Genomic DNA, 24,098 nt, shown 5'->3' with positions numbered 1-24,098 from the left:
TTCAGGATGAATGAGCGGCCCTGGTTTAGAAAACATCTGAAGGCAGCCCTGTTTAGGGAAGTTTTTAATCTGTGACATTTTATTGTATTTTAATCTTTCCTGGAAGCTGCCCAGAGTGGCTGGGGAGACCCGGCTGGATGGGCGGGGTACAAATAAATAATAATAATAATAATAATTATTATTATTATTATTATTATTATTTATTATTTATACCCCGCCCATCTGGCCGGGTTCCCCCAGCCACTCTGGGCGGCTTCCAACAAAACAGAAATTCTAAAATACAGAAATCCATCAAACATTAAAAGCTTCCCTAAACAGGGCTGCCTTGAGATGCCTTCTAAAGGTCTGGTAATTGTTGTTCTCTTTGACCTCTAGTGGGAGGGCATTCCACAGGGTGGGTGCCACTACCGAGAAGGCCCTCTGCCTGGTTCCCTGTAACTTGGCTTCTCGTAGCGAGGGAACCGCCAGAAGGCCCTCGGAGCTGGACCTCAGTGTCTGGGCAGAACGATGGGGGTGGAGACGTTCCTTCAGGTATACCGGACCGAGGCCGTTTAGGGCTTTAAAGGTCAACACCAACACTTTGAATTGTGCTCGGAAACGTACTGGGAGCCAATGTAGGTCTTTCAGGACCAGTGTTATGTGGTCTCGGCGGCCGCTCCCAGTCACCAGTCTAGCTGCCGCATTCTGGATTAGTTGTAGTTTCCGGGTCACCTTCAAAGGTAGCCCCACGTAGAGCGCATTGCAGTAGTCCAAGCAGGAGATAACCAGAGCATGCACCACTCTGGAGAGACAGTCAGTGGGCAGGTAGGGACTCAGCCTGCGTACCAGATGGAGCTGATAAACAGCTGCCCTGGACACAGAGTTGACCTGTTGTTGTTGTTGTTGTTGTTGTTGTTGTTGTTTTTAATTATTATTATTATTATTATTATTATTATTATTATTATTATTATTATTTTTTCAGTTTCTCTATCAGTCATGAGGCACACTGAGTGACCTTAGACCAGAGACAATAAAAGACACTATGCTGCCACAAGGTCTCCCACCCTAACCTTCTTCACAAGGTTGTTCTGAGGATAAAATGTGCAGCCAGAGGCATTTTATGCCACCCTCCGTTCCTTGGAGGAAGAGCAGGGTGGAAGATGGTGGGATGTAATTTGGTCCTCGGTTCGGCCAGGTTTTGCCACAATATGTTCTTTCATCGTCCTGGTGCTGCAGATTATCTCTTGTCATTTTCCCACCCACAAAGCATTTCATGTCCTGTCTTGTGGTGTTTTTTGTGTGGACACAATAAGGACTGCAAAGCGCACAGCACAACACAATGAGGACAAGAATGACTGTTCAGGCGACAGCAATCTCCTCTGCATAGGAAGTTGCCCTTCCTGTCCTCCGACAGGAAGAAAACGGGGTGAAAATAATCCCTCGGAAACAGCTTGCAGGAAATGGCTGCAAACAGGGGAAGGGTGGCGGTGGGAACGGAAGCTCACAACCAGAGAACCAAAAGTGTGCCTGCGAAAGAGAGACCAAGACACACTGGGGCAGCTAGTTCTCCCTATAGGACTGTGACATATCTCCCCGCCTGTCCCTTTAACACAATGACAAAACTGGAGGAAGCATTTTTAATTAGCAATAACCATTTGTATACAGTGGAACCTCGGTTTATGAACACCTCGGTTTATGAATTTTCGGTTTACGAACGCCGCGGACCCATCGAGAACGGATTAATTCACTTTCCATTACTTTCAATGGGAAAGTTCGCTTCAGTTTATGAACGCTTCAGTTTATGAACAGACTTCCGGAACCAATTGTGTTCATAAACCGAGGTACCACTGGACTCCACTCTTGCTCCATGGAGCTCAGGGTGACAATCACAAGGTGTGGGGAACCTTTACCCATCCCCCCCGATGCTGCTGAACTACAACTCCCATCACTCCCGGCCATTGCTGGGGCTGATGGGAGATGTAGTTCAGCAACATCTGGCCGACCAATGGTTCCCCACACCTGCCATACAAGAAGCGTAAATTCACACACACGGTTTTCTCCACAACATCTCTACAACAACTCTTTCAAGTAGATTAGGCTGAGAAAGAGAGAGAGAATGGCTGGCAAGAGAGAATTTCATATCTGAGGGGGAGCTTGAACCCAGCTCTCCAAGGCCCTGGACCCTGGTTCGACATTATAACCCTTACATCACCATTCTCTTCTAAGGTAAACAAGGCTGAGAAAGAAAAGATTCCCTCCTCGAGACCAAACCAGGATGCAGGGATCTCTTCAATCCATGTCCACACTTACCTACTCTGGCTTTTAAATGGAGGATTTTCCCTTCCTTGAATGCCTGCCTTTGGGCAGCTTTTGAAGGCCCAGCCTAGTGGGTGGCGTGGGGAAGATGAGAGCTGGATTAAAGTGGCAGAGATTCACACATCTATATATTTCTATCTTCTCATGTTGCAACCATTTATTTTTGTCCTCAGGTGCCTCCGTCCTTCAGGCTCAGAAATGATAGCAGATCTGGGCCTCCCCATGGCCGAATCTGGCATTCGGACGATACCTGCTTGATGGTGGGCCTGGTTGTGACGTCTAATTGGCAGGTTTCTCCCACACTTTTTTTTTTAAAAAAAGGGATAAATTTGTCCCTCTAAAATCTGGTGCGTCGGTCAGCAGCGTGACATTTCCAGGAACCCTTTTATGTTGTGGATGCCAGTGACACAAGGCCATGCATGCGTTGCAGTGTGCATTCTGCCCCCTGGGGAAGTGAAAGTGTCTTTCTATGTGTGTGTGGTGGAAGGGAAAGTCCAATATGGGCATCCCCCAGGATTACAGCTAGTTTCCCTCCCACTCCACCCTCTTCTCAGAACAGAAAAGAGGCTGGTTACCAGGCAACTGAGTAGAAGAGTTTTTTTAAAAAAACACAACGGAATGAAAAGACGCAAAACAGACACAGATGGGAAGAGTGCAGAGAGAGCCAAGGGGGGAATCGTGTACTAAAGCTGAACCAACTACCATGCAGAAAAAGGGAACCACAAATTATATTTGAAGCATGAAACAGGAACATGCAGCCCAGTGCAAAAGGGCACAGATTTGCAAGTCAGCTGAAAAAGAAGTACCATTAGATGTGTGGAGATCTCCATCTGAGCTCGTTGCTTTCCATCATCAACACGGGCACATCTGCCCTTTCTCCCACTCTAGCAAGGTGGCAGAAACTTCCTAGAGCAGCCAGGACCATCTTGGATGTGACTGAAAGAGGCTGCCAAGTGAGGAAGCAAATGCTGAGGACGTACCATGTGAAGGATGCACACTAGCATTTTCCTTCCAGGCTGTGGTCAGGTTGTTTTGGCCTGAAGTTCACCCAGTTATAGGGACGCAGGTGGCACTGTGGGTTAAACCACAGAGCCTAGGGCTTGCTGATCAGAAGGTCAGCAGTTCGAATCCCTGTGACGGGGTGAGCTCCCGTTGCTCAGTCCCAGCTCCTGCCAACCTAGCAGTTCAAAAGCACGTCAAAGTGCAAGTAGATAAATAGGGACCGCTACAGCGGGAAGGTAAACGGTGTTTCCGTGTGCTGCTCTGGTTCACCAGAAGCGGCTTAGTCATGCTGGCCACATGACCTGGAAGCTATACGCCGGCTCCCTCGGCCAATAATGCGAGATGAGCGCGCAACCCCAGAGTCGGTCACGACTGGACCTAATGGTCAGGGGTCCCTTTACCTTTACCACCCAGTTATAGAACTAGCTTACAAGAAACTACATACCTGCTTGTGAGCAGCAATTCCTGCCCCGCAGAGAAACATCAAACTCTCCCCCTTGGCCTGCTGGCCTTCATTTTCTCTGTTAAATTTCTGAATTCTGAACCTCTTTTTCATTCAGCTGCACTGCACTAAAATATTGACCAACGTCATCCTGTAATGGTTGGGTTATAGCTGGAGTTGTGGCAGTATCTGGGTGAGCCTGGTAAAACATGGCCAGGGATGACGGAGGAATTTTAGTCCAGAAACAGAAATGGAAGGAAGAGGACAGTGAGATGAGGAACAGGCACACACAGGTGTTTTTTTTTTAAAAAAATAAAAGGTTAGAATGAAATGTGGTTCAAATGCTTTGAGGGGTAAGTGACCTTAGGAGGACTTTGTCCTAAAAGGCAGAATATAGGTATACTATATAGGTATATTTGCAAGGCAACCATAAATAGCAATAGCAACTGTCTTTGGAACTGTGCATGTGCAGCCCCCAAATACATTGGGGGACATAAAAAGGAAATGTGTGTGATGCAACACTTGTATGCCGTAGTTGGTTGCAGGATGCGGGTGGCGCTGTGGTCTAAACCACTGAGCCTCTTGGGCTTGCCAATCAGAAGGTTGGCGCTTCGAATCCGCACAACAGGGTGAGCTCCTGTTGCTCTGTCCCAGCTCCTGCCTACCTAGCAATTCGAAAGCATGCCAGTGTAAGTAGAGAAATAGGTACCGCTGTGATGGGAAGGTAAACGGCGTTTCTGTGCGCTCTGGTTTCCATCACGGTGTTCCATTGTGCCAGAAGCGGTTTAGTCCTGGTGGCCACATGACCCGGAAAGCTGTCTGTGGACAAACGCTGGCTCCCTTGGTCTGAAAGGGAGATGAGCGCCACAACCCCATAGTCACCTTTGACTGGATTTAACAATCCAGGGGTCCTTTACTTTTTTTTTTACCTGCTGTAAGTGGCCTAAAATATGAAACTCCTGGATTTGCCAGGTCTGGTTTAAATGCTGTCAGGCTGGCCTACCAACCCTTCCTTCACTGGTCAATACCATAGCCAAAGGGATGGGAACCTCCCCAAAGTTGCCAAACTACTACTTTCATTATCCATGGCCAGTGACCACACTGGCAGGGGCTGACAGGAGTTGGTTCCCCACCTCTGCCATAGCCCATCATCACAAACTGTGTTAACACCAGGCAATTTCGGTTACAATTAGTTTTGAAATGGTTGCCACTCTAGGCTTCAGGTCTGTTACTGCTTCCCAGAACTCGGTTCTATCCACCTGCAGAGCAATTGGGTTCCTATCATCATTGTATCTGGCAAGTGTTTGCAGATCTGAAGATCTTTCTTTGCTTATGATCTGCTTTCACTTCCTCTGGAAGAAAGATTAGCTGTTAATCAAAGACCCTCGTGCTCCTCTTATAGCCAGTAATTAACCACAACCATCCTGGGATGCAGGTGGGCAGGAAAAGAGAAGTGTGTTGTACAGGGAAAAGATGTTGCCTACATCCATAGCTCAATCCCAGGCATCTCCAGCTAGAGCAGCCTGCAGCCCTGGAAATCCAGTCACAGTCAGTGCAGACCAGGAGTGGGCAACCCTTTCCTCTTATTTAGGGGCACCTTGACTCAGGAGTAATTTGTGGGTACAGAACAGAAGCAGTGAGCAGAGAGAGAGAGAGTTGAAGATGGGCAAAGTGAGTGAATGCCCTGAATCAATCCATCTAGAATAAAGACCCTCATGGTTCAGTCTTCCTCAGATTAGAACGCCAATCCTGTGCAGGTCTACTCAGAAGTAAAACCTACTGGGTTTGATGGGGTTACTCTTACCTAAGTAAGGGGAGGGTTTTGTTGGTGGTGCTGTAGTACAGCAGACCAACACAGCTGCTGTTCTGCAAAGCAAGTGAAAGTAACTCCCAATTTTAGTGCCACACAGAGAGCCGATGCCTACCTAACTATTATCAGAAAGCTGGCAGGTGGACTCATTTTTCCAAGGCATAAAAGTGGGAGTTGGGGCGGAATCAAGCAAAATACTTGCTTGTACCAATTTTCTGGAACCTACACAAGAGGGAAGAAACTATTTTAAAAGCCTGGAAAATTGAGGAATTCAAGGAAATCCGGCAGCTAAGGAGGTAGAGGTTAAGGGGCTGCAGGTGTAGAGAATTCCGAGCGAGTGGTCTGACTCTGTGTAAGACAGCTCCTAAAATCACCTCATCTCAGGCTTCTTCTCCCTTCCTGGGAATCTCTCTCCTTCCTGAGCTGCGGTCAAAACCAGAAATCTCTCCATTCCCCCTCCCAGCCCTCCCATACTAATCCAGGCTAGAGGTACACACTTAATGTCACACAGAATACTCTGAAAGAGAAGCCGTTTGCTGACATTCTTGTTTTCTTACATTGGTTCCCCAGATGTTGTTGAACTACTAGGGCCCTATCACCCCCCTGAGCGTTGGCTATGTAGCCTGGAGATGATGGGAATTGCAGTCCATTGAAATTTCGGGACCCAAGACTGACTCTGTGGTTCCTGCTTTTGTTCTGACTTCTGATCAGCCACAGTGAAGGCCACTGGTGGAGAATAGCTCAGATGGTTAAAGCACGGGGCTGATAATGTCTTCTACTCAAAACATCAGTGAGTGAGGCTTTTATTTATTTCTGAGTACAGAAATGTACAGCCACGTTTTAAATTATAAAGATGGTGTATGTACACTATGAAACACCATTCTGTTTTTTATTTAAAAATCCAGATGATCTCAGTCATTGGGGTTATGGCAGATGTGGGGAACCTTTGGCCCTCCAGATGCTGCTGAACTACAGCTCCCAGAAGTCCCAGCAAGCCTGGCCAATAGCCAAGAAAGATGGGAGTTGTAGTTCAGCAAACATCTCCAGGGCCAGAGGTTCCTCAAACCCGGGTTAGTGGCTTTCTTTGGATTAGTCCTGTGCATGTGAAGTGGTTCGCCATCAGCTGCTTTTCATCGGCATCAACACCAAACAAATCCACACTCCTCTGTTTAAAGGCCTGTTTTTATTGCAGTGACTGTGTTGCCCATGGCAATGACAGTCCTTGCCTATCTCCGCAGTTGGTTCCGAAGCCATATACATTCATTTGGAAAACAAAGAGACCAGGATACCAACCATTATTATTAATTATTATTATTATTATTTAAAAAATGACCATCCTAAGGCAGTTCTCTTAGCTGCCATGAAGAGGAAAAGAGAAAATGACGGACCTGCATTTTTCACCTACAGGTACACAGGACTGAAGTCTACAGCCAAATAAAATTAAAGGTTGTGTCCAGGCAGTCCAAATCCCCCCCCCCACCCAAAGCTGAATTCTGCAACCCACATGAATGATACTAGCTGAGTGAATTTGCATAATTGCTTGTATTTTGTACAACCTAAGCTGCAGTCCTCTCTACACCTTTACCTAGGAATAAGTCTCATCGGACATCATAGGACTTACCAGTAATTCTATGCAGACACTAAGATTGCAGTGTTACTCTGCAAATTTTTGCTTACAGCTCTGCATCCTTTATCCTGCTTTTGCTAATCATAGGGAGGCCCACTATGCAGGACCCTGGAGCCCCTCATTCTGCAGCTGCTCAAGATTATTTCAGCAAGCATTGCCTGAGAGCACTTTTAAGCATATCTTCATAGCCAAAAGGACTAAGAAAGTTGCTTTAAAGAAATGTCAAGAAAGGAAGGCGGGATCAGGAAGAAGCCAATCCTGCAGAAAATGCCAACAACTTATGGAATTGCAGCAGAGAATCAGCCCAGCAGATCCATAGTGAAGAAGAAGAGGAGGAGTTTGGATTTGATATCCCGCTTTATCACTACCCGAAGGAGTCTCAAAGCGGCTAACAATCTCCTTTCCCCTCCTCCCCCACAACAGACACCTAGGGAACTCTCATTAAGCAGGGGGCATCAGCATGCCCTGGACATAGAACATACAGGCACAATCTGTTATCTGACTACACTCACTTACAGGCAATGGTTAATTTAATTCATTTTTTTAAAAAAGGAAGTGCTGAGGTTCAAGCCTATTTATTACAATTCACATCCTTTTACCCAAGAACTGTAGCCTATTGCAGGGGAGCAGCCTGTGGCCAGCGGCCTGCCCATTTACCTACTACTTCTTTGATTGTTTTTCTGCCCATGCTCAGAAGTGCTCTCTTCTTTGTTACTAGTACTTAACTTGTGCCTGGACGGAGCACCTGACACTGAAAGCGAGTTTCAGCCCTATGTTCTGGCCACAAATTAAGCCCTGCATGCAGGCTAAGCAGGCACTGTCTAGTACTCACACACACACAGCTCTGGTTGCTTACAAGCAGGCATTAAGGCATACACATATTCAACATTTGTACAAACACAGGCATGAAATTCAGAGCTGCTCCACTTTCACCACCTCTGTGCAGGAACTGATCGCCACGCCCCCTATTATCTAGGTCTTCCAGCCGGCTCCCTGATGCAAATCTGCTCCAAAACCTCGACCCCACACATTTTCCTTCTGCTTTTCCGAAATAGCTGGATTAATTCCAGAGTGGCCGGCTGGAACTGCTTCTGGGATGGGAAGTTGTGGGGCAGATGATGGTTGAGGTACAATGAATGATACAGGCTTCTGGATCTCCATCCAAAGCTTGTAGGTTCTTGACCCAGAGATTCCTTAACTGTCCCAGTTCCAGAGCTGCAGTTCTTGCATCAGGCATGATAGGATTAATTCCTAGAACCAGAGGCCAAAGGCTTAAAAGGGTGTAGATTCTTTTGTTTGGTGTCTTGTACCATTCCTGGCAGGGGCTCCCTAAGGCAATTCTAGAGTCTCAGACTATACATGCAGCGACACTGTTTTGGAACAAGAACAAGAACAAGATGGAACCTTTCACCTTTGAGATATACGCTTCTAATCTGGATTATCCTTTTATTCATGCCACAGGAGACTCGTTTCTCTCTTTCATTACCCCCCCCCATTTCCCCCCCTTAAACTGAATGATGTAGCTCTAGAACTGGAAGTTCTGGGGGGGAGGGAGGATTCTCATAGGAGCCATAGGTCTGCAACCCAACCAGTTTCTAGATTATGGCTGTAGAATGGGGAACGTCCTATATTAAGATGGGCACTTTAGCAACCAGCAGGTTCCAGCCCTGAAAACGGCCCGTTCCAAATCTTTTAAAATCTATCAGGGTGGCCTGGACCACACGGTCTGTGTGCCCAGAGGAAACACTCAACATTTTATCCAGGCATCTTGGGGAATGGAGAGGCAGGCGGAAAGGGTTGTGGGGGGCAGGGAGGGTCTTTGGTTATTGATCTGGCCCCATCAGCTGAGCTGCATGTTTGGGAAGGTGTGCAGTATCCACAGCAACAAAGGCAGCTGTAAGAGGTGCCTTCCTCTCTGGCGTGTGAGGTATTCAGTTGGTCCCCGAAGGGACTCTGCCACCAGGGCAGGCAGGAAAAACTGAAGAGGAGGAGGAGGAGGAGGCGGCCAATGACGACGACAAGAAGAGAGGCCACCGCCCTGTTTTGGCCCTACGTGGGATCCAGCTCAAAGACGCTGTCGTCAGTTGGCGAGGTGAAGAAGCAGCTCTGGCCGGAGGGGGGGCGCCGGCTGGCCCTGCTGAGCCCCAGCGACTTCTCAAAGTCCAGCAGCTGCCCCATGAAGTTGAAGTTGGGCGAGATGTTGGACTTCTTCCGCTTCACCAGATCGTAGGCGTCGTTGAGGGAGAGGTTGAGCTTCTGCATGAGGTAGGCTACAGTGACGGTCACCGAGCGGCTGATCCCCGCCAAGCAGTGCACCAGGATGCCACAGTTCCGGGACAGGGCCTCATCTGGGACAAGAGAGGGAACGAGAAAGGGGAAAGGAAGGGAAAGAACAGGTTGGGCGCGTGAATACGGCTGCACTGGATTTGCTGTCCTGTAAAACTGGGGCTGTAGGGCTGGGGCAGAGAAGAAAGCGGGGATGAGGGGAGGGAGGCAGGACAAAGGGGGCAGGTGGGGGAAGAACCCAAGGGGGGGTGTGAAAGTTCAGGTTAAGAGCAGTGCTGAGGATATCCTGCAACTTTACTAGCGAAGAACTTGGCTTCCTGTGTGTGTGTGTGTGTGTGTGTGTGTGTGTGTGTGTGTGTGTGTGTGTGTATCAAAAAGCAAGTTTCTAGTCCTCAGGGCTGACTGTATATAGAAATTGACTGCTGAGATTTCACTAGCCAGAGTGGGGCTGAGTAAAGCTCCTAGTGATGTGATAGGACTTCACATTCTGCCATGCTCCTCCAACTATATGAAGCAATTAAGAAAGATGTAGATATGCTTGGTCACATAATTTATACATGTCACCGAATTCAGCTTTGCTCCCCCTCCCCCCCGGGAATATAAGTGACCTTGTTTTGATTTTTCACACAGACTGACTTGCCTAGGGACCACGGCAGCAGGGCAATGGCCCTTTGCATCATGCTAGGGAGAAACCAGATGGAGACAACTTTGATAAAAGGTACTGGTGGGCATCATCTCTCCTAAACTGTCCCAGAGATTATTCTTCCATCACTCCATTTTTTTAAAATGGAAGATTTGATGCTGAATTTTCCAAAGGAAAAGTCTGAGAATTGTATGTGTCCATGACTGCGTGCACTGCAACAGCATATTTCAAACTGTGCCAAAGAAACACACAATCTAGGTCTAGAAAAGAGTGTGCAAATTGTTCTCTTCTGGCTCCAGTTCCAGAAAGGCTTGCAAAGAATTTAGAAGTTTGGGGGCAAAAGGAAGTGGGCAGCAAAAGAGAGTGTGAAACAATGAGGAAAAGGGCATTTGAGCTGACATTAGATGATCAGGAGAGAAAGCTCAAAAAATAGCTGTGGCCCATGATAAGGGAGTTTGGGGGGTGGGCAGGCACCCCCTTCCTACCACTGGAAGGGAGGGGAAGTGGAATGGAGTTGCTGCAACATTTTGTTGCAGTGCCCTGCTTGCAAGAAGCACTTTGTGAAAATTTGAGTGGCCAAGCAAAATGATTAGAATGAGGAATGCAAATAAGTCAGTTTATGAGAATGCATTATCTCTGTTGAATAGAGAGAAAAGGGAAAATGCCTCTCTTTGCTCTGCTTTATCAATCAGAGGCACCCGAACAAAATCTTTTAAAATAATTAATCTGGCAAATTCATCAATGAACCATTGCGGGCCTAGTTGGTACCAAGGCATCATATTCTGTAGGACACTCTACAGATGATGCAGGAACAGAACCAATCTGAGGCTGCACAGACCACAGACCTCGCTGTGTGCACACACGGAAGCTGCTCAATGAGAAAGAAAAGGGGGAGACTGGCCAGCAGCAGAGAACCAGTTTGGGAGTGTAGGAGACTTAACGTCAGGGAAGATTGCAGGTTTGTAAGGCAAAGGAAGAGTGAGGGGCTGCGCATGTACGTCCCTAAAAGACAGGGGTGGGCTGGAGGTGTCAGTTAACCCAGCCCATGCAGTAGATACCTTGAGCTAAGGGCTTATGCTCACAACCATCTAGGGCTAACTTGATGCCCTCAGCAGGTAAAGGACTCCTGCTCTCCAGCAGCACAAAATTCAAAGCAGATCAGTATGGGGCTGCTTGAAAACTGTGCCTGCTGAGAGTGTCATGAGAACAAATGAGAACGGAATGGCACACCATCGTGTTGCCTTCTCTAGTCTGGGGCGCTTTATTACTGTACCTCATCACTAAAGATGTAGATCAACTGGGAGCCCCACAAGTTCTAAGGACTTTACCTAATAAGCTGCCTGAGGACCCATGAGCCTTATTCCTGTACAGCAGGTATGGGGAACCCTTGGTCCAGATGTCACCAAACTACAACTCCCCACACTCCCAGCAAGCACGGCCAATGGCCAGGGATGATGGGAGTTGTAGTGCAGCAAATCTTGTGGGTGGGGGTGGAGGGCAAAGGTTCATTCACAGCTGATGCAGAGGAGGAAACAAGGAGGCAAAGCTCTGGCCCCACTGACCTTGGGTGAGGCCTTTGGATCACCCAAGCCAGGGATTAATACTGGAAGCCAGGCCTCCTGCCCTTCCTTGGTCCTACCTGACCTTAGTTCAAGCACCAGCAACTCACTATGGGGACCCTGGCTTGGAAAACCCATTTCCAAGTGTATCTATCTGCCCACTGGCCCCCAAAACAACTAGATGCACTGGTGGGACAATCTGGGGTGTTGGTCCCAGCTCCTTACTCACTGGCAAGCCCCAGAGTACTGAAAGTTCCCAAGTGGTATACAGTGGTGCCTTGCTTAACGAATGCCCTGCTTAACGAAATTTCCGCTTAACAAAAGGATTTTTCGAGCGGAGGTTGCCTCGCTAGACGAATCCGTTTTACGAAAAATTCGTCTAGCAAATCGTGGTTTCCCATAGGAATGCATTAAAATTCAATTAATGCGTTCCTATGGGCAATTTTTTTTAAAAAAAAATTCAATGCATTCCTATGGGATTCGCTAGACGAATTTTTCGCTATAAGAAAAGACCCGTGGAACGAATTAATTTCGTCTAGCGAGGCACCACTGTATTACAAAAAAACTGCGGGAGACACAGTGTTTCTAGGTTCCCTGGCCCCCCTTATGAATCAATCATGAATCATAGAATTGCAGAGCTGGAAGGGACTCCAAAGGTCCATCTAGTCTGTCCCCGCCCCCAACGTGAAGACTCAAAGGTGAGTGACGGGGCCCAACTAGGAGTCAGTCAGCTGTGAGCTGCAGTGAGCTCAAGGGCTGCCAGTTGCTTCTTAGTGGACTCAGATGACTGTCTCGGGGACACAAGCCACATTCCCTCAAATGCTTTGCAGGGGTCATGTGAATGGGTCCTCCGATGGCCAGCAGACAACAGCCACAGGAAAAGGCAAGCGGGAGGCCAAGGGTGTGGTTTTCTGCCTGCCTTCCCCTTCACTCACCAATGAACTCAATGGCCTCAGGGAAGAACTGAGAGAGGTTCTGGCTCCAGTGGTCTGAGATAGGGATCTGCTTGTAATGGAAGTCGCCGTTCTTCTCAAAGAGGTTGGGCAGGTTGGGGGTGACGTTGAGGATGTAGCGGATGCCCAGTTTGGCCAGGGTGTCCATGTTGGCAGAGTCACGGGCGCTGCCCAGGTAGAGGTTGGGTAGAATCTGCACGGGGAAGGAGGGGGGGCTCGCCCCTTCCGACTCCATCCCGCTGCTGAGGGGCCCCGACTCTGCATCGGAGCAGTCGGAGCTGAGGCTCAGGCCGCCCAGTCCCACCACAGGAGCTGTCGGGGGCACAGGTGAGCTACTAGCACTGGCTGTGTCCAGGTTGGTCTCACAGAGGTGTGGCCATTCAGCCTGAAATTTATGGAAGCCTCCTGCAAGGAAGGACAAAGCCAAGAGACGACTCAGCAGCAGCATAGCCACAGTTGTTACATGCAGAATTAAAGCACTTACACTGGAGGTTCCCCTGTCATAGTGGGGACACCCTTTCCTGCAATAATTATTAACAATAACAATTTATTATTTGTACCCTGTCCTGGGTTGCACCAGCCACTCTGGGCCGCTTCCAACAGAATATTAAAAACATAAAGACATTAAACATTTTAAAAAATCAGTTCAGATGTCTCCTAAAGGTTATATAATTACTCATCTCCTTAACATCTAATGGGAGGGCATTCCACAGGGTGCGCACCACTACCGAGAAGGCCCTGTGCCTGTAACCTCACTTCTTACAGCAAGGGAACCACCAGAAGGCCCTCGGCACTGGACCTCAGTGTCTGGGCTGAATGATGGGGGTAGAGATGCTCCTTCAGGTATACTGGTCCAAGGCTGTTCAGGGCTTTCAAGGTCAGCACCAACACTTTGAATTGTGCTTGGAAACGTACTGGGAGCCAATGTAGGTCTTTCAGGACCGGTGTTATACGGTCCCGGCAGCCACTCCGAGTCATCAGTCTAGCTGCTGCATTCTGGATTAGTTGTAGTTTCTGGGTCACCTTCAAAGGTAGCCCCACGTAGAGCGCGTTGCAGTAGTCTAAGTGGGAGATAACTAGAGCATGCACCACTCTGGTGAGACAGTATGCGGGCAGGCAGGGTCTCAGCCAATGTACCAGATGGAACTGATAGACAGCCGCCCTGGACACAGAATTGACCTGCGCCTCCATGGGCAGCGGTGAGTCTTGCATACCTGGTCCTTTAGGGGCACAGTTACTCCATTCAGGACCCCCCCCCCAGAAGCAGTACTTTTGCCCTACCCATATCCATGACTTTCTGTACTTGGCAAAGGTGTTGTTAAGGAGCAGTCAGGAGCTCCAAGTGCTGAATCCTTTCTGCTGGAGCCCAGACCTCTTGTCCCCACTTTAACACAGCCCCCCTTTCGCTTACAGAGGCTGCTGCAAAGTGTTGTGCAGGGGAGATTGTTTGTTTACAGATTGTTGCCTTGGCGATATTACCTTTTGATTGTAGAAATCTGCAGGACATGTTTATCATAGATTACATAACAAAACACTTTAACTGCTCCCATTCCAGGCTTTTGGCATTTTTAAAAAGAGCACAGAATCGGAGAACTGCAGAGTTAAAGGGACCTTGAGGATCATTTAGCCCAGGGGTCAGCAACCTTTTTCAGCCATGGGCCGGTCCACCAGACCATGTGGGGGGCGGACTGGCGGACTATATTTTGAAAAAAATAATGAACAAATTCCAATTCCCCACAAATAACCCAGAGATGCATTTTAAATAAAAGCACACATTCTACTCGTATAAAACACGCTGATTCCCGGACTGTCCGTGGGCCAGATTGAGAAGGCAACTGGGCCGCATCCAGCCCCTGGGCTTAGGTTGCCTACCCCTGATCTAGCCCAACCCATTGCAATGCAGGAATGTGCAGCTGTCCCGAAACCTGCAATCCTGGCAGTCTTCAGTGCTGCGGAGCAGGGGTGGGGAGAATTAGGGAGACCTGGTGAAAAAGGGCAGTGCTCCTGCACTTTTACCGTAATACTTTTACCGTAATACCGTTGTTGTGCACAAGAGAGAATTTAAGAGCAGCTTGCAATGTGTGTGGGGGAAACTCTGTTTTCATCTTCCACCTAATCACTTTTTCCAAAGGACAAAGTGAGCAGCGAACTACATGTTAAATGCTGCTGGGTGTAGCTTTGCCTCAATATATTTTTAAGAGCATCTCACATGAAAAGGTAGCCGCAGAGAGAGGTGCAATCTTGAGTGGAAGATCTGTGGGTGGGAAGGAGATGCTTTTGTGCTGAAAATCACTCACAACTACATTTCTCTCCATGGAGGAAAAAACACAGGTTCAAGAATATTTTCCCTGATGTGGAGAAAAACAGATGAAGGGGTGATTTTTGAAGAGGCAACCACTGCTGCTGGTGGAAAGGTTAAGCAGTCCCCTCTACCCAACTCTGCTGAAAAGGCTACAGTCAAAAATAAAGAAAGAGGATCAAAGTTACACAGAACTCTGCACTGTGTGCAGTTTGGTCTTGAGCATTCAAGTTGCAGTTTGGCAACCCTACAATTAGTCAGTCAATAGGTGGACAGAGCCAACCTGGCGCCCTCAAAATGTTGTCGAACTGCAACTCCCCATCATCCCTGACCATGCTGACAGGGACTGATAGGCATTGTAGTTCATAATCTGAAGGGCGCCCCGTGGTCTAGCTAAAGGGTAGCCAAGGGTTGAATCACAGCAAAGCTCCATGCGGAGGAAGTCAAAGAGACAAAGTGGGAGCTTCATATAACCTGCTGTAGAAGCTAAAGTGGCTCATAGTTTGGGCTTCACTGGTGGCACACTTGCCAAAAGGCTTGCTGAGATTTAGAGTCGCAAACTGATTGGGGGGGGGGATTGGCAAGTTCTTTTGCATTTAGCAGAAGCACATAGTGCAGAAATCTGCAAGTGAAGCTTTTCACAGCCCTGCAGAGAATCACCATTTGCTAAGGGTCTGCAAATCAAACTTTTGTTAAAAGCACAGCTACAATGGCCAGTTGAAGAGCTGGCAGCCTTATTCACTACTGTTCTCTTCTGGCTCCCAGCCCGGTTGCTCTGATGGGTCAGGCCTAGGGTGAGACTTAACAGGCTTGGGAAGCGGCCAGGGAAGTTTCCCAGGGCAGGCCTGTGCTGTGTTGCCATCCAACCCCCCCCCCCCCAGCCGCCCACTCACCCACCCTGGCAGAGTCCCCCTTGTACATTTAAGAGCTGGGGGATAAAGAAGACCTTGAAAGCATGCAGATGTAGCAAGGGGAAAACACTTCACTTTCAGGGCTTCCTTTTTTAAAGTCACAATAACAAATGAACACAGTACCCCATCAGTTTAAAAGGCCTGGGAGATGCTTTTGCCTGGCACCTAGAGATATGTAATGAAGGCGCTGGGCAAACCTCCCTAGGAAGAGACATAAAATCTTAGGCAGGTGTGAGGAACCAGAGGTACCTTCCAAATGTTCCTGGACTCCAGCTCCCACTATCCCCCAAGCCTTGGCCATGTTGGCTGGAGCTGATGGGAGTTGGAGTTCACAAGAGCGACACAGGTTCCTCCATCTCTGATACAGGATAATATTCCTGGCTAAGGTCACTAGGAAGGGATGTGCAACAATACCAAGGCCATGCCCACGCCCCAATTTACTGTGTCCTCACTGCACTTCCAGGGCTCGGTTTGTCATCCATGTTCCCACAGTGTTATCCAAAATACATACGTATCCTGCACTTTGTTCTCAGATGCTACTGTTGGAGGCGTTGTTTCTCTATCTAGCTTCACACTGATTGGAGGCCTGAAGCCATTCTGTAATTCATCTCTAGCCAAGGTGTGAAAGCAGGGTGAAAGCATCCGCTGCCTTGTCCCCCAAATCCCACCCATAGAGTGTTCCCTGTGTGTTGCACAAACAAAAACAAACTGAACTCTATGGTGCTAATATGGACACCCCCTTATGCCAAGTCAAACCCCAGATGGCCAGGTTCCTCCTCTGCTTCAGAGGCAGCAATTCTCCTGAGTTGCCACAGCTGAAAAACTGCTCATTAGAACAGGCAGGGAGGGGGAACATGGCAGTACAGGGAGGGGTGCAATAGGTGCAAGCAATTGTGGTTATCTGCTCTCCTGATTCAGCAGCAAATTTAAAAACAGAGGAAATCTCTGGCTTGAAATCTGGCAACGATATTCCTGAATCTGCCTTTCCCCTGCTCCACAGATCACAGGTAGAGCACCTGCTTTGCATGCAGAAGGCCGCAGCATCTTTGGGAAGGGTTGGGAGAAGACGCTTCCTCAAACCCTGAAGAGAAGCTGTCAGTCAGTGCAGATAACACCAAGATGGACCAATGGCCTGACTGAATAGAAGGGAGCTTCCACATCTTTTAGGCAAGGGCCACAGCTCAAAGGTAGAGCATCTGCTTTGCATGCAAAGTCCCAGGTCCAGGCACCAGTATTTTCAGGTAGGGCTGGGAACGCCCCCCCCCCAAACCCCAGAGAACCTTTGCCAGTCTGTGTGGCTTGTCCTGAGACTGATGAGGTGGACTCAACCTAAGGTAGCCCCCTAGGAAAGAGATAAGTATCCATATGTTGGGTAGCCCTGCCCCATCTCAAAGTTACCCCCCACCTTCACAAATCCTGCTTTCCCTCAGCACACCCACCTTGCAGGTAGTAGGCGGGGCAACCTTCCTCCCGCAGCTTCTGCAGAAGCGTCACCAGCACCGACCCTTCGTCCTCCTCCTGGCTCCCTGATGGGGGCAGCTGGAGCGTTCCCTCGTCATATAGGAGCACCGTGCTATCCCTGAGGGCCTGGGGAGGCCCTGGCAGCAAGGACCGGACTGAAAGATTCCCCTTCCGGAGACGACGAAGCAGCAGCCCCGGGAGGGCCACGCTCAGCGCCCGCTCCACGTGGGACGAGTCGTACAGCTCCCGGCTGCGGCAGTCCAGGATGTGGAGGCACGGAGACGGGGAGGCCAGCTCAGCCCGCAGCCACGACGTGGATTTTCCCAGGTCTTCCATGTGGCTACAAGCCACGGTCTGGAAGATGATGAGAATCTTCACGGTCAAGACTGCCCAAGCCAACCTTGCCAAAATCTCAGAGCACCGCCTGGATTTTCCCCACTCGCAATGACGCAACAGCTGCACCCAGAAGCTCGCCACTTCCAGGGCCTGAAAAGGGGAGTCTGCAGGGAAAGGTTTTGTCCAATTGGCAGGTCGTTCCAAACTCAGGATCCGAAGTCCCAGGTGCCTTTGCCCTGAAGGAATCACTACATCATGTTGCCAGCACAGGTCTCACCCCATCCATCGCAATCCAAACAGCCTGGGCTACCAAAGCAAGAGCGGGGTACAATGAGAGGTGCCTCCATGCGTGGAAATCATCCTTCAGTCTTTTTTTGGAGGGGGGAGAAGGGAAAGGAATGGTATGGTATGGTACCTAGCCTCTCAAGTGGCGAAAGTAGAAAAGGAGGGACGGGTCCCTGGGCTTTGCGACAGTCTGGAGGAGAAGAGGCTACAGAGGATTCTCGCAGAGGGGGGAGAAGTGGCTTCTTGGACACTCCACTCAGAATCCTGACCTGTCTTACTGCTGTGGTTCCCCTAGTGCTGCCACGCAAGGGATGATCTTCCAAATCAGGGACAGCTGCAGCCAACCAAAATTAGGATCGCAAGTTGTGCCTCCCCTTTCTCTGCATGGGAATCCAGCTAATATTGTTCCTCTGCCGTTGCTGCCCTGGAAGTAACCGGTAGATCTCTGCCAGTTGTGGAGAGCCAGAACTTGTGTCCCAGCCTGAAGAAGAATCCCTTGATCCACCTGCCAGCTGAAGTCTATCCAGTGTCGCTGGAGAGGATGTGCTGAAGCAGAGGCCAGGGTGGCGTGGGTCTGTGGTAAGCAGGCATCCAGGTAAGCCAGTGGGGGGGTGTGTGTGTAGAAAATGAAGGGAGGGGGGGAAGAGAGAGAGAGAGAGAGATGTGCACGCTCTGGGTACCAAGAACAGCACCTCAGGCTTCCAGAGAAGGGGATACTAGCACAGATCCTGGAGGAACCTGCAGTGGGAAAGCAAAAGGGGAGAGTGAGGCTGGGGGAGAGAGAGCACACAGGCAGCAGGCTAAGGGAAACACGGGAAGTGCGTGTTCCCTTCCTGGCACCTTGCTGTCCCCTCCATCCTGGCCAGATGCTGACGAGAGACTTCCTGGCAACCAGAGGGAAGACAGCAGTCACTGCCAAGAGTCGGATGACAACATAGGCTGTGTACACACTGCAGGCACCCGGGGCTTCCATTCCTTCATTTCAAACCAGCCACATCTTGCACACCCAGGAAGCCTTTCGCTCTGAATCCCAGATGTGTGTAAGGTGACTAAAGGTAGTCGGGTGTGGGTGAGTGCAGGAGGGAGAGAGGCACTCTGCACGAGCTCAGAAGCACCCTCTACTAAGGACCATAGCTCCAGTCGTAAGAGCACGTGCTTTGCACCTGAGTAAAACTCTCAGGTTCAACTTGGCTCATCCGCCAATGGGGTTGGGAAAGGACTCCGTCTGAGACACAGGACAGTCACTGCCTGCCAGGCTGTGCAGACAGTGCTGAGACAAAGGGATGAAGGCTGACTCAGGACAGCAGCTTCTTGCGCTTCTTATACTTTCAGGATTTCAAAAGGAGGAAGTTGGCAATTTCCTTATTGTACCTTTCAAAACTATGGGACCCAGGTGGCGCTGTGGTTAAACCACTGAGCCTAGGGCTTGCTGATCAGAAGGTCGGCGGTTCGAATCCCTGTGACGGGGTGAGCTCCCGTTGCTTGGTCCCAGCTCCTGCCAACCTAGCAGTTCAAAAGCACGTCAAAATGCAAGTAGATAAATAGGAACCGCTACAGCGGGAAGGTAAATGGCGTTTCCATGTGCTGCTCTGGTTTGCCAGAAGCGGCTTTGTCATGCTGGCCACATGACCTGGAAGCTGTACGCCGGCTCCCTCGGCCAATAATGCGAGATGAGCGTGCAACCCCAGAGTCGGTCACGACTGGACCTAATGGTCAGGGGTCCCTTTACCTTTACCTTTCAAAACTATTATGCAAATCTCTATGTCCAGTTACAGATTATGAATCAGTGGCACAAACAATTAATTTATTGTGGCTTAATCAATCCGGAATAATCACCACCCTTGGCTCCATAATGCTCAGTCGTATTTAGGGTTGTCAACACCTACCCCCACCCCTAAAAAACCCTGCCCCATAACCTGGCCTGCTCTCTTCCCTTTAAGAGGAGATTGATCTGCAGAAAATCAGCAGAAAAAAAAGCTTTTTGAGGCCTGGAAATAAACATCACAGGTTAATGCCCGCAGATCAATTGCTTCTGCTAAACATGCAAGTGCAAGAGCTGGTTGAAAAGTTGGCCAACCTATAGCTGAGCGAGATTAAAGCCACCACTTAACAAAACAGAAAAGCACACATCTATTCTCCAATGCTTATATAATGAACACAAGCAGGAGAAATTAATCAGCATTTTACAAGTTCCTAGTATTATTATTGGTAGTAGTAGCAGCAGTAGTAGTGGCATTTATTAAATTTATATATAGGCAGTGATGTTTTAGGCACATCTGATATGTGTGTGACCATGCTGAACTAGGAAGTAACCTGAAAACGTCAGAAAAGAGGGAGGGGTGGGGCCGGAATGGGGTGTTTGCAGGCTTTTTCAATGGTGTTTCAAATATACCATATTTCACTTAAACATGCAGTGCCTTGGAATGTACCACCCACGTAAATTGGGAGTACTGCTCTTCATCCAAAAATCACAGGGAGGCTTACAGCATAAAAATACAAAAGAACATGAAACACATAACAAATAAAAACAAACAAATCTATATCCCCTCTCCCAGAAGCACACTGAAAAGGCCACAGATCCTTTAAACAGTCAAAGTCCTGGTTGTAGAGGAACATTTTCACCTGGCACCTAAAGACATATAATGAAGGCTCCAGGCAAGCCTCCCTGGGAAGAACATTTCCCAAGTGGGGAGCCACTGCAGAAAAGGCCCCTTCTCGTGTAGCCATCCTGAGGACCTCTCCTGGAGGGGGCACACAAAGAACCTCAGATAGTGATAACAGACAACCCTTCCTCTTCTAAGATCTAGGATACGTTTGGTGGGGCTTTCCTTTGAGTTAGGATGCATAGGTTTGCAGCCCTACAGAGCATGGTTTTTAGAGCCCACCACTTGGGCTTCTTTCTGCAGGTCTATTCTGCAACATGACATTCAGGCAATAGAGCACTTGTCGTGGATTTACACTGGACCGCTTACACATCATTCTGCTTTATGAGCTGTTCTGTGATGCTTTCCCCATGTTGCCACATTACTGCCGTCTGGAGGGGCACCACTGCGCTATAGCCAACACAAGCGGGACAAGACTCTTGTTCTAACAGGCTTTGGGGAATTGACTGCTTTTAATGAAAAGGCTGGTGCTGTGTTTTTTAATTGTATTTATGTGTATGTTTTAAACAAATTTTATATACGTATACAGTTTTAATTCCATTAATGTTTAACTGGATTTAAAAGATTGTGGTTCCCCCCCCCCCATGTTCTTAATGACTTGTTTTTATCTGTAAACTGCCTCGAGTGCCGTCAGGGAAGAAGATGGGGTATAAATAAATAAATCTAATAATAAAAAGCAAACTGAAACATTTCATTCTGTAAAAACTTACAGCGCTCCAGCAGGAGGTTATGGGGAATGTATCAACTGGAAAGAAAGCAGGATTTCCACCTCCAATCTTCAGCAGGCACAAACAGTATGGAAAGCAGAGTCCCATATACCATATATTCTGGCGTAGAAGATGACTGGGCGTATAAGACGACCCCCGACTTTTCCAGTTAAAATATAGAGTTTGGGATATACGCGCCGTATAAGAAATACGACCCAGCGTATAAGACGACCCCTGACTTTTGAGAAGATTTCCCTGGGTTAAAAAGTAGTCTTATATGCAGGAATATACAGTAACCACCCCAATAGTATCATGAGCACAAATCATCACAAAATCCCCAAAAAGGGTGTCTGGAGGGGCACCCAATGTGGAGAGCATGCTGAGCTTGCTGGAGCCTCGTCAGTAGTGGCTGGTGAGGTGGTACAAGTGGCCCCCCAACACCGCAGGTTGCTGCTGCTCTCAGAGAGGGTTAAGATGCAGGGAGCCTGCTGTGGCTTGCAATGGCAGGAACACTGGTTTGGCTGAATCGCCATGCTCCATACCGCCTAATTCCCTTTGCCTCTTCACCCTCCTTCCCAGTAGCCCAGGAAAGCAAGGGAGCCCCACGCACCAGCCACAACTCACAACCAGACTAGTTACAGTTTATAATTTATTTGGAACTTTTCATTCGGTAAGCCCTTTGCAGGCTTTGTCTTCACAACACTGCTGCAAAATAGGACACTGCTGAAACAGACAAAGTTCACATGCAGTTTGCCTATGGCAAGAGGTGAAACGAGTCAAGGTTGCCTTAGGTGTGGGGAAACCTTGGGCCCTCCAAACATAACCAAACTACAACTCCCATCTACCCCAGCAAGCATGACCAATGGCCAGGGATGATGGGAGTTGTAGTTCAGCAACCTGTGGAGGGCTACAGGTTCCCCACACCTGCTTTAGATACAGTGAACTTTGGGAGGCATAAAAGGTAATGGAGTGGATGACTGGAGTTCTCCTGTGCATGCCCTGGGCAGATTGCGCCAGGTCAAGTACTGGGAGGGTAGTAGTGATGATGGTGCCATTGGGCTGTTCTGCCTCAGGCCTGTCTTGGGCCTGCTCCATTTATCCCTTTCATCAGTGCTCTTCAACGTTGGGTTCTCAGATGTTGCTGAACTATAACTCCCACCAACTATCGCTCCCTGTGCCAAGACAACCTATTTCCTGCTGCAGCTGAAGCCAACCAAGACTAAACTTTTCATCAAAAAGTCTATTGTTTGAGTCTTTGCCTCTGCCACGATCCACTTCACAGACAAGCCTCCACTCTCTTGATCTCACCCTAGCAATGGAGATATTAATATCGACCTTTCTTAAGGAGTGGAGGCAAGGATTGCAAGGTGTGTACAGAAAGGGCATTCTGAAGACTGCCAATATCCATCCCTAGGAGTGTCCAGGGGAATAACGCCCTCCCCCTCAAAATAATAATAATAATAATAATAAATATTCTGCTTTGCCTAGTAGACCTTCTCTTAATCCCTAATGTGCACGGGAAGGCTGGCCGTGGTTCCTTAGTGATGGCACTTTACACATGCTCAAAAGCACCATTTACCTTGTACAGTACCTGTGCAAGTTTACTCAGGGCTTATAGCTAAAGCGAAAGTACTTCGCGCGTGCCCAGAAGCCCGATTTCTCTTGAATCCGCCTCCCATCTTCTCAGGGCCGGGAGTCAACTAGCCCGCCCTCCTGAGTTCAATGGGATCGAGCTTCAAGCTGGTGTATTTAGGATTAGGACTCCACACGAATTTTGCGCAGCTTAAACCTCGGCACAGAAAAAAGAGGTCCCGGCGGGGCTAAGCCCTGGCCGCGTCAAGCCCTTGGCAGCCAACGCTGCGTAAAAGCGGAGCCCAAGGCGCACGTTCCTCTTACCCTGCGGCGCTCGCCGCGCTTTGTGGACGCCTCGCGGAGCTCGGCCATCCCGCCGGCGTCTGCGCCTAAGACGGGCCGCAGTTTTCGGAGCGAGCCCGACGCCCTCAGCGCGTCTCCTTCGGCCTCGAGAGAAGAGCGAAGCGGGCAGGGAGGACTCCTGCACCAAGGCGGCTCTCGAGGCCAACCGCTCCGCCGCCCGGCGCTGTCTTCGGCGCCGCCGCCAGCTCGGCTGCTTTGCTGGGCTGCTTCGGCTCAGTCGCCTGATCCGGCTCCTGCTCTCCCGTCGCCGCGAGAAAGGCGACTCGCCGCTGCGGCAGCGGGAGGAGCGACGAAGTCCTCGGCCGCCTCCATCTGCAGGGCGCCGGGGCGCGCGCCCAGGGAGAGCTTCGGCCGCCCGCAGCCTCCTCGGCTCGGCGGCTGGCGATGCTGCGAGCAACTTCCGCGCGGGGCTGGGCGGGCGGGCAGCGCGGGGTTGAGAGAGACACTGTGGATACACTTGTTCTGTAAGATGCCAGAGATAAACAGGTCCGCGGGAGGAGAAGCCCGGCCACGCGAGCAGAAGCAGGCGGGCAGGCGAGGCGGCCTCGAGGCAACGTCTCCAGCGCCGCGCGGACGGCCAGCCTCTCTCTCCGCCTCTCTCTGCCCGCTTGGCCGAGGCGCGTCCCCACCCCAGCTCCACGTGGTGGCTGTGTACAGCCTGGAGCCCCGCCCAGGCGCGTCGTCTTTGGCCGGAGGCGCCTCCCCGGGGAGGCGGAGCGGGAGCAACTAAGCGAGGCGGCCGGGCGCGCACCCGCGCACGCGGTTGCGCATCCGTCTCCCTTGAGCTGGTTTCCAGCCGGACAAGGACGGTGTCAGGTGGGCGCCTTGGGCTGGGGCTCTGCTCTCTCGTGCTTTTAAGGGCAGCCTGGCGTCATTCGGGTTTT

At 49.6% G+C, this 24,098-nt stretch overlaps 1 protein-coding gene across 1 annotated transcript; it reads right to left on the bottom strand.

Annotated features, from left to right (window-relative positions):
* Positions 1-6,715: 6,715 nt before the first annotated feature.
* On the bottom strand, positions 6,716-23,314 carry DUSP9 (dual specificity phosphatase 9). The gene is made up of 4 exons (XM_035097089.3): positions 23,176-23,314; positions 17,267-18,647; positions 12,600-13,022; positions 6,716-9,524 (listed from the first exon to the last, which is right to left on the bottom strand). Exons 2-4 carry the CDS (start codon positions 17,622-17,624, stop codon positions 9,226-9,228), a joined length of 1,080 nt encoding a protein of 359 aa, XP_034952980.1. The 5' UTR covers positions 17,625-18,647; positions 23,176-23,314; the 3' UTR covers positions 6,716-9,225.
* Positions 23,315-24,098: the final 784 nt, after the last annotated feature.

The sequence above is a fragment of the Zootoca vivipara genome, chromosome 15 (genome assembly GCF_965207765.1).
Source record: "Zootoca vivipara chromosome 15, rZooViv2.hap1.1, whole genome shotgun sequence".
In the NCBI taxonomy this organism is placed as follows: domain Eukaryota; kingdom Metazoa; phylum Chordata; class Lepidosauria; order Squamata; family Lacertidae; genus Zootoca; species Zootoca vivipara.
Note: the sequence above shows the minus strand (reverse complement) of the source record. Positions and strands in the feature narration are given on the sequence as shown.

Bases quoted from the DNA above. Each gene is read 5' to 3' on its own strand.
- DUSP9 (XM_035097089.3), bottom strand. From the start codon at position 17,624: ATGGAAGACCTGGGAAAATCCACGTCGTGGCTGCGGGCTGAGCTGGCC. The intron at 13,023-17,266 runs GTGGGTGTGCTG...CCTTCCTTGCAG, and splicing joins CCCCGCCTACTACCTGCAAG to GAGGCTTCCATAAATTTCAG. The intron at 9,525-12,599 runs GTGAGTGAAGGG...CTCTTGTCCCAG, and splicing joins TGAGGCCATTGAGTTCATTG to ATGAGGCCCTGTCCCGGAAC.